Source organism: Gastrolobium bilobum, unplaced genomic scaffold (genome assembly GCF_033153095.1).
Source record: "Gastrolobium bilobum isolate Gb01-03AN ecotype WA unplaced genomic scaffold, APGP_CSIRO_Gbil_v1 utg9368, whole genome shotgun sequence".
In the NCBI taxonomy this organism is placed as follows: domain Eukaryota; kingdom Viridiplantae; phylum Streptophyta; class Magnoliopsida; order Fabales; family Fabaceae; genus Gastrolobium; species Gastrolobium bilobum.
In genome coordinates this window covers 472,608-482,176 of record NW_026898673.1, presented here as the reverse complement: position 1 = coordinate 482,176, position 9,569 = coordinate 472,608, and the positions used below count along the sequence as shown (strand labels likewise).

At 33.3% G+C, this 9,569-nt stretch overlaps 2 protein-coding genes across 2 annotated transcripts; both read right to left on the bottom strand.

Moving 5' to 3' along the window:
* Positions 1 to 983: 983 nt before the first annotated feature.
* On the bottom strand, positions 984 to 2,314 carry LOC133318220 (uncharacterized). The gene is made up of 3 exons (XM_061520212.1): positions 1,658 to 2,314; positions 1,364 to 1,513; positions 984 to 1,274 (listed from the first exon to the last, which is right to left on the bottom strand). The coding sequence occupies exons 1-3, from the start codon at positions 2,312 to 2,314 to the stop codon at positions 984 to 986; spliced, it is 1,098 nt and encodes a 365-aa protein (XP_061376196.1).
* A 6,115-nt stretch (positions 2,315 to 8,429) lies between these two features.
* LOC133318225 (uncharacterized) lies at positions 8,430 to 9,365 on the bottom strand. Its single transcript, XM_061520217.1, has one exon. It carries the CDS (start codon positions 8,985 to 8,987, stop codon positions 8,628 to 8,630), a length of 360 nt encoding a protein of 119 aa, XP_061376201.1. The 5' UTR covers positions 8,988 to 9,365; the 3' UTR covers positions 8,430 to 8,627.
* Between the last annotated feature and the right edge of the window lie 204 nt (positions 9,366 to 9,569).

Sequence of the window (9,569 nt, the reverse complement as noted above, 5' to 3'; positions counted from 1 at the left end):
TATAGATGAACGCTGATTTCATCCGTTTGCAACAATTGCAGGCTGGTTCTACTGAATTCCGTTTGTTTGTTTTAAAACTATTTAGCCATAGATTATTACTTAGGGAATTAGGGTGCGATTGAATGAGATTAGGTTTCAAATTGAAAGAATTGATACTAAAAATATTATTTTATATTTGTAAACGTTATATTTAAAAGGCAAATATGTTCCTAAAAATTTTACGAATTTTTTTAACTATAAGAAAAGCTAAGAATTTTTAATTTTGTAAATTAATTTTGATATTGGACGAGACTAATCCCCAAATAGTATTTAGTACTGGAGCTCCAAAACAATAGGTAGCCGTTGGAGGTTGACCGCATGATTTCATCGATAATCAAAAACGAAAAAATTCAAGGTGAACAGTCGCACTGAATTCTTTATTAGAATATGTAGGTGGATTTTGGGTTTAAAAATTTGTGTAGGATCTTTCTATATATCCCGGCAAAAATGCACTATTGTTGTCACACTGTGCGACGGTGCACCAAAAATTTGTTCATCAAATACCATGCGAATCTAGGATCATTTGGATTCGTAGGAGTTTATAAATTGAAAGATTCTTTGAAATAGTGTTCATAAAATTTCTGGTTCTGCAGGTATTGTTGCAGAAAAGATATTATTAAGGTTTAAGCGAAAGAGCTATGTTAGGCGCTACTGTGATAGATCAAGTTTGTCATTTATAGTAATGAATAAAAGAAAAAAAGAAAGAAAAGAAAAACAAATCCAACTAGTTTTATATTCTTCTTATGAAGGAGAAGTTATAATATTCGAATTTCAACACCACTAATGAATTAGGATAGTCAAATCATACACTAATGAATATCCAGAATTAAAAGAGAAATCCAATCTAAAGAACCTTAACAGAAGAAAATGGAGCTCCTCACAAGAAATGAGGGCTGGATTTACGCTGATTGAGGATGACTTAACTCCAAAATCTACCATTCCCTTCAAGTTGGGATTTTATGCCTATTGTTTGCTGTGAACCATTTGTGCTGGTTATCTTCAAATGCAGCAAGGAACCAGAAATCTTTCTTCACCCTGCCAATAATTTTTGAAATCCTATGTTTGAGGAACTCCAATGCTGCTGAATACAAGCTTGTACCATCAAAAATAGAACTCCTTCGATATTCAAGCACCCACGTATTAGGGTCTAATTGCACAACGGAGGCACCCCATTTTGGTTGTACCCATGAAGTATTGGCCTTTCGAATCAAATAGCCAACTTGTCCACCATTCCACTTTCGAAGAGAGAGTCACAATGACTCGAAGTTAGTCAACAACTTCAATAAATGGCAGATGAAAAAGGAAGGTATTGCGGAGAATTTACCTCAGTGACTCTTCCTGATAAGACAGTGAATGTTCGAAAAGAGAACTCAGTTGAGAGTAATCCTGCCGTTTGAAGAGGCCATCCCCAGATTGTTACTTCCTCTATTGCTGATTTGTACAATGTGCACCTTGAATTCAATAGCAAACCATCCTATATGCAATTTTAGTTGTTGCTGGTCAGCCACACTTTCTAATTGCCAATCGAATAATCAATAAAAATATAATCTTTTCCAAACTCACAGTTCTTTAACAAATCCAATAAACTTTTTTTTTTTTTTAATGAGTAATACAATACCTGTTTGATTTCCCATAAGGTATCAGCAAAGCTGCAACTTGAAACATCCCCAACAACAACACTTGCCAACTCTTTCTGCAAAAACCTCAACTTTCCATTCAAATCTTGCACTTGGAAACATTTCTCACCAACCTTTCTCACTACATCCGGTGACAAAGAAGGTTGAAAAATCCCAGAAACTACCCAGGGGAAAACAACATCTGCAGATAAAAGAAATCCCAAACCCAGTAGCAATCTGAAGAGATTGACACCAGAGAAACACCACTCTTGTCCCTTATTCTGGTTTTCCATTTTCTGGTTTAAATCTGATCTAGCACTGGATTTGAGGACAGGAGTGGATGGTATGTGGCAAGCACTGGATGTGGGTGTGGAGAGAATGGAAGCATCAAAGGAGATTGGAGTGCATTCAACACTGGGTTTGGAAGCAGAGAGCTTAGTGAGGGTGCTTTTGTGGATGCTGAAGGGCATGAGGTCAAGGGTGGCATTGATGCTGTCCAAGCAAATTTCACAGTTACAATTGGCATCTTTCTTGCAACCTGGGTAGTAGCAGCTGTTGTCACAATTTTCTTCTTCCATGGAGCTGTCATTGCTGGATTTTGATTGCACGAGGATGGTTCTCACAGCTTCTTGCTTCTCCAAAGATTGTCGATTTTTCATTTTTGTTTTTTTACTTGTGGCTGACAATGACTTTGCAAATTGCAATGCAATCTTTTTTTGTTTCCTATGAATGTGTGTGTGAAGCTTTCAACTTCGAAATTTGAATCCTAACGGTCATATATACGCGATACTCGTTTTTGTAATACTGAAATGACATACATAGCCCTGTTACTTTCTTAGGAGGAGAGAGAGAGAGTTGAAGCGTGTGTATTTGATTTTGTTAACCCTTTCATTCGTAGATAGATGAGTCACCTGACAAGACTGGATGTTTGGGTCTCTTAAAAGTTATTGAAAATCATTTAAAAAAAAAAAAATTATTGAAAATCAGTTCTTGATTTATTATTATTACTAGAATTACTATAATTAATAAATTTTTTTTAATTTTTCTCTTAGTTATTTTTTTTTTTTGGTAAACATTTTTTTTGGGCCTTTTAAAATGTGAATGTTGGGTACATAACGATTATAAAGTTTAATTTTTTTTATATTATCTTTTTTTTTTTCCTTTTCATCCTTCCTTACTCTTTCATTAGTTGGATCTAAATGTAATTATTGAATAAAATATATAATTTTAAGAATTACACATTAATTAAAAGGCAATAAGTATGTTAATCTTTTTAATTTAAACAAATTTAAAAATAGAATCAATAAGAATTAATTTAATTTTTTTTTAACCAAATTATGAATCGGTGCAACTTCAACCATAATCAGCTCAAATTCAACATCATTTAATTTACCTCACTTTCAGAATGAATTGACTCAAATAATTGTTATGTATGTGAAGTCTTGACTAGGGAGCTAAAGTTAAAATAAGGGATACTTTTTGGCTCTTTGATCAATTTGGTATTTTTTCAGTTTAAATATATCAATTTGGTATCTCGTTGAAATAAATTATGATTTGAGGTTTTTGAGTACCGCGAGAGAAACTCAACGTATCTAAATGACGCCCCAGGCTCCCGCGGCACTCTTTAATTTTTTTTCCTAACCAGTGCCGCAGACTACCCCGCACGACAATCAATAAATAAATTTTTTTATTTAAATCAGTGTCGCCCTACCCCCAATTTGGCACTAATCTAATTTTTTTTTTGTGAACCTCCGTTTTGATTAACTTCTGCGAATGAAAATAAAATAAAACAGCTGGAGACAGAGTGGATCAGATGCATGACCAAGTCGGAGAGGACCTTATGAATGGTGTCTCTAATGGAATCAACCTCTAAAGAGCGACGAGGTTGTGATGCTTTTTTGGTTTGTTTCCCTTCCCTGTTTCATGGTGAATTTTTATATTATAAAATAAGCAATGTGTCTTCAGTAACAGTTGTTTATAACATAAAAGAAACTGACGGAGAAATTAAAACGTAGATCTGCAATTTTGAAATGTCTTTCTTCCTTATTCTTCTTGCTGTCGTTAATGGATTCCAGGTATGTGGTGATGTTAACAAAAATAAAATTAATGGAAGATTGAGAAAACCCAACAAGGAAATTTCTAGTGCTCAACATATAAGAATCCTCTCATCTCCAAACCATGAAATACTGCTCAATATCTGATATCATGACCGCTAGGTTGCATATTTCTTTGAATATATAAGAATCTTCTGTTATATCTCTGTGCAGTGTGCAAAAATTGATATGATATCCCAGATTTTGATCTCATACAATATGATATGAGTGCTGTTTGGGGGGAGGAGGGGAATGGGCGACACTTGTAATAAAAATAAAAATAAAAGACAGAATCAGTACCGATGGGGGTAGGGGGTGGCACTCATTTAAATATAAAAATATTCTTTAATGAGTGCCGATGGGAGGTGGGTGCGGCACTATAAGCAAAAATAAAAATAAAAATAAAAATCATCACACTAGTGCTGCGGGGATCCATGTCCGTCATTTAGATACGCTGGCTCCCTCGTGGCACTTAAAGACCCCAAATCGTAATTTTTTTCAACCAGATACCAAATTAGTACATTTAAACAGAAAAAATACCAAATTGGTCAAAGAGCCGATACTTTTTATTAATCGGTTAAGACTTAATATCACATCTCAATCTAAAACTTCATAAATTATATGATACTAACTTCATAACCAATGTATAACTTCATAACTCCTATTTAAATTTCCAACAATCTATTGTCGCCAAAATCAATCGAAGTTTAAATTCTAAAACTTAGCGGGTAGCAGATTTGTTGGTAAGAAAGTGAATAAATTTATATTCCACCACATAGTTCCAAGTTCAAAGCTAAGAAAAACAGTCGACTTACCAAATCTGTTATGAAAATATTCTTAGATAACTTAATGACCATGAAAGACATGAAATTGATGCTTGACCTTTTAACCAGGTTACCCTAAAAAGAAGCAAACATCATCAGCATTTTACGTGACCTGTTTTCCATCTACAAAATAAGTTGGTCATGGTTCTTGAATGATCCTATCGTTTTGTCTGTTCAAATAAGGTTACATATTGATTGGAACATTAAGCTCCAAGGATTACCTTCGAGGGAGGGATCATTGAAAACCCTTTTTTTTTACTGTAGCCTATCTGAGACAGGAAGTATGAAAATAGGATTTGAATTCTATCATTTAAAAAAATATCATGTGATTATATTATTTGATAATAACTACTCATTTAAAAATTATATACTTGTTTATTAAAAAAAATTGTACATTTTTCTCTCTCTTATTTTATTATCAATAAATAATTGTGATCAAATAACTTAATAATCCATTCCCGTAAAAATACAACAAGGGAAAAGAGTTTGATGGAAACATGTTAGTTAGTGCCAAACAGATTTTGGGAAGCCACGCCAAGTTCATTAAATGTGCAAGTCCTTGTTGGCACGTTGTTTTCGCTGAACAAAAGTCTAGGCAAAGCAAACCCAACTCCCCAACATTGTAGGGCAGCATCAGCATTATCTATGGCAATTGGCAAGGCACATTATTATATTTCTTGTTCTTGAATTTTTCCCATGATAGCTCGGCAATTATTTTCTTTAGGGTGTATTTGGTACAAGAGAAATTTTTTGGTGATCAGAAATCATGATTAATGGGAATTCAGTAGAAATTGAGTTTACTTGGAATCTTACGAAAGATGTGTTTGGTTCGCCAAAATATTACCGGGAATATTGGGTAAAAATTACTGATTCCATATTTGGTTTAGAACGAAATATGACTTGGAATATGAGGTTATTTCACAAAAATAACCCCAAACTATTTTTACTTTTGTAATTGATAGATTGTGTCTAGATTTTTATGTGTATTGGGGTATTTTTGTCTCAAAATTTATTGTTGTGCTTTCCCTTTACTTGATATTCTGATTGGTATTCCGAATTACCATATTATTTTTGGTAATCCGAATAGTGACTTTTCTTTATAAATCAAATTACCGGTAATCCTTGGATATCCGGGAATCGTAATTTATTCCTTCTACCAAACGTGGTAATTACATTTACCAAAGAAGGATTACCGGTAATCCTCTCCAAAAACTTGAACCAAACACCCCCTTAATATTACCAATATCAGTTTCCTAGTAATCCAAAACTTTCCCTTCTACCAAACAGCCCTAAATGTTTGGATTTCCTCATAAGAACATGTTTATTAGGATTTGTGGTTAACATTATAACTCTTATTCCTTTCCAAAAAAATAAAAATAAAATAATTTTATTGTAAATAATTAATTCAATTCAAAAACTTAAGTTATTAGATAAAAGCTATATTAATAATTTTATATTTTTCTAACATATCTCTTATATAATAGATTTGAAGTGTGGTCAATGCACGTATTCATTTACATGTACTAAAAAACTCCAATTTTTTTAATTATTTATTAATAAAATAAGGGTGATAAAAATCTAGAACATGTAACAATCAATTCAACCTAAAAATTTAAATTGTTAAATGAATATCACATTAAAGACGATTTTATAGATTGAAGAATCATTTATTAAAAAAAGTAGAAGAATCGGATTCCATGGGATGTGATCATGTGAGCTAGTGACGGCCAGAATTCAACTTGGCACTGGCAAATGGCAGCAAACTATTGATGATTTTGTAATTCAATCAAACCTCAGTTGATTGTAATCAAGTACCTTAACTAGCAAAAATCTTTAACTACAACCAAAGTAGTGTCTCAGCCACTTCATGTTTCTTCATTTAATGGAACTTTATAGCTTTGTATAACTCAATCTCAAGAAAACTATCATCTACCGCTAAAAGTAGTTAAAAAAATGGTTTAAAACTAGGAACTAATGTTTTTTTATATTGTATGAGATATTATCACTTACATACATAAAAATGTGTAGGGCTCATCTGAAATCAAATGAAAAAAAATAAGTTATACATACTTTTATGTATGCGTAAGAGATAAAATTATCTTCTATTATTAATAATATAAGAGGGAAAAAAAAATATATCATCATATAAGCGGTCAATATGTGATGAAGTCACTGCCCATAAAATAGTCACTCTTCACGTTTTATATTTGGAAGTTGAGGGTTGTGCCATAATCTAACCCCGTAGGACGGAGTAGGAAATTGACAATAGGTGTTGCTTTATGAATAGATTAATCACATTCTCAGATACGTTTCTGGATTTTTTTTATTTTATTTCGGTAATTATAAACCGTTTGTCTATGTAAAGTATGAAAAATATCTAGGCACTAGGGAGAATAGAGTGCTCAAACCTGCACCTTAAAACTGAAAATTTACTTCCGAGTAATGCACCAAATGTTGGCAAAGTAGGTTATGGATTTTCTGAAAAGAACAACGTATGCAAAGATTTTTTCCCTTCTTTGAATCATTCCAAGGTTACTAGTCTAAGATCAAGGGCGGACCTACATGCGCGCCCCCCTCTAAACTATAAAAATATGTTCTACTACATGATATGCAACATGGTCAAAAAAAGCAAAATTTTAAAAGTGTTTTTAAAAAGTGAAAGACAAACAATCTTATTCATAAGAAAAGTGTTCCACCTGTTCATTGCACCCAATTAGAGATAACTATTATTTACCAGATTCAATCTGCTAACATATATGGCAGATTTTGTTCTTGGTCTGCTACCCACTTCAATCAATGTGGAAAGTTGCATTTTCCGTTATATACAAAGAAGAGTTCAGTTAGTAATGCATATTCACTCTACCTGTCAAATTTTCTAGAATTTGATTTTATATTAATTGATTATCTAATTTTCTTTTTATAATCATTAAAAATTTGTACAGATTGTCATGTCAGAACTCAGGAGAAGAGTATTTAAGTTTTGATTTTGTTGGCAAAGTAAAAAGGTCAATAATATGTATCAATTATTAGTTGGGACCAAATGCTAAAAATAAATAACACATTAATTAATTTACCGTGTCTTCTATTGAATAACAGCTAAGGGAGAAAATAAGATTACAAACAAAAAAATCAAAAAAAGTGCAATTACAACACCAGAAGGCATGAAGATAAACAATAAAAAATTGATCGTACAAACAAAATATAGGGTCTTAAGGCTAATTCCTCATTGAAATAGAGGGTGCATTGGATTACTATCACCAGAAACAAAAAATTGACACTCCAATCAAAAAATTGACAAAAAATTCTGTAATTTTATTAGGTTCTTCTTAATAAGTATTTTTGTATTCTTAGCGTGATCATCCAACCAAAATTAGCATTACTTTTTCATAATAGTAATATAAATTTTTGTCCCCGTTATATAATTTTCTAGGTTCGTCGCTGCGTAAGATGATGCCCATTCTTTGAGGAGATAGAACACGACAACAGAAAATAACCAAATATATACAAACACATATTAGGTATGCAAACACCAATTAGAGCGCAAGATGGGTTGGCTTAAGAAAGAACCAACCTTCAACTTTATCATCATACTCCAGTCCTTAAAAATACTTGTGTCAATTAAACAAAGAAGTTTTTAGCACCCGAAAATACCATTTTAATAGATGAGAGAAAAGGAAATACTCATTTTGCTTAGAACTAGAAGCATTAAATCTGGTTTTTGCTTTGTCCATTTTAAGCAGAAATGAGTCAAATTACTCTATAAGTTTTGGTGGAGAACGGTTCTTTGATCTTTTTCATGCACAATAAAAGCTGGGATCTTCTTCGTCTTTAGAAAACACAGAGATGATAAAGGGGGTTAGAGATACCAAACTAGGGATCAGTTTAGGAAGAAAAAAAAGAAAAAAAAGCAGAAGAAAAGACCCTTTATCTGAAATAACACTCCCTGTACATGACAAGATGAAAAAGCTTAACCAAAAAAGCTAAAAACTATGAACTTTTATTCCAACCAAAGCAGAGTCTCCCCTGCCTTGTTCCCACCTTGCAAATTCCTCTGTTTAGAATGAGAAACTAGAAGAATCCCCAACTTGACAAGTGCTGGTTGACCTTGTATACTTCTTTGATGAAGATGGAGATGTTGACAAATCACCTGATCTTCTCCTTAGCATCTGTCTCATACCATCTGCGACTCGAACTGCAGGGTTTGATTTGAACTTGCGACAGAATGACATGTGAGCTTTCACAGCTTCATCCATGGCTGATGGCTTTTTCCCTCCACTTACTTCATCTCTAACTGCTTCTGAGCACAAGCCACATAACCATTTTCCATCAAACTTGGCCTTCACATCACTGATATAGTCTTGGGTGCAATCCTCTTTCAAGCCACAACATTCACACTTGACTGATTCAATCTCCATCTCTTTATAACTCTTACCTCAACTTTCAGCTTCAAGGAAAAGCTTTTTTAAGGATGAGAATCTTTTCTCCTTAAAACATGTAAAAGGGTGATGACCAAGAGAGGCAAAGTATTGTAAATAATGGATAGATTTCCTTTGGTTGGATTCGACCACAATGATTGAGGTGGTCTTTGTTTCTTTTTATGTTGCCGTGTTTTCTCACTTGGGATTTATGGTTTTGTTGCTTCAAGAACTAGGAAGTGTCTGTTGTTCAATGAGGGCTTTTATGGTGTTTGAGATGAGAGAGAGAGAATGAGAGTTTAAGAAGGGGGAAATGCCATAATTTCCTCCATGTTCTAAGGGACATGGGCAGTGGAAAATGTGACAAGGATGGTCGGAGGGACCTTTGCTTTGGCCTTTTCTAGCATTTATTTCTTTAATCCTAGCCCCATAAATCAAACTACCAGAAAATAAAATAATTTGGGCAAAGGCGTGTGGACCGTTTAATAGTAGGTGTGTACTAGAGTCTTTTATTGCAATTTTACTAATTTTCAAGTCTTTCTTGTCACTTTTGGTTGTTTGTCCCGTTGTCTTTGTAGTTTC

Coding starts and splice junctions, on each gene's coding strand:
- LOC133318220 (XM_061520212.1), bottom strand. CDS start 2,314: ATGAAAAATCGACAATCTTTGGAGAAGCAAGAAGCTGTGAGAACCATC. Junction 1,514..1,657: donor CCTTATGGGAAATCAAACAG/GTATTGTATTAC, acceptor AATTGCATATAG/GATGGTTTGCTATTGAATTC. Junction 1,275..1,363: donor TATCAGGAAGAGTCACTGAG/GTAAATTCTCCG, acceptor TCTCTTCGAAAG/TGGAATGGTGGACAAGTTGG.
- LOC133318225 (XM_061520217.1), bottom strand. CDS start 8,987: ATGGAGATTGAATCAGTCAAGTGTGAATGTTGTGGCTTGAAAGAGGAT.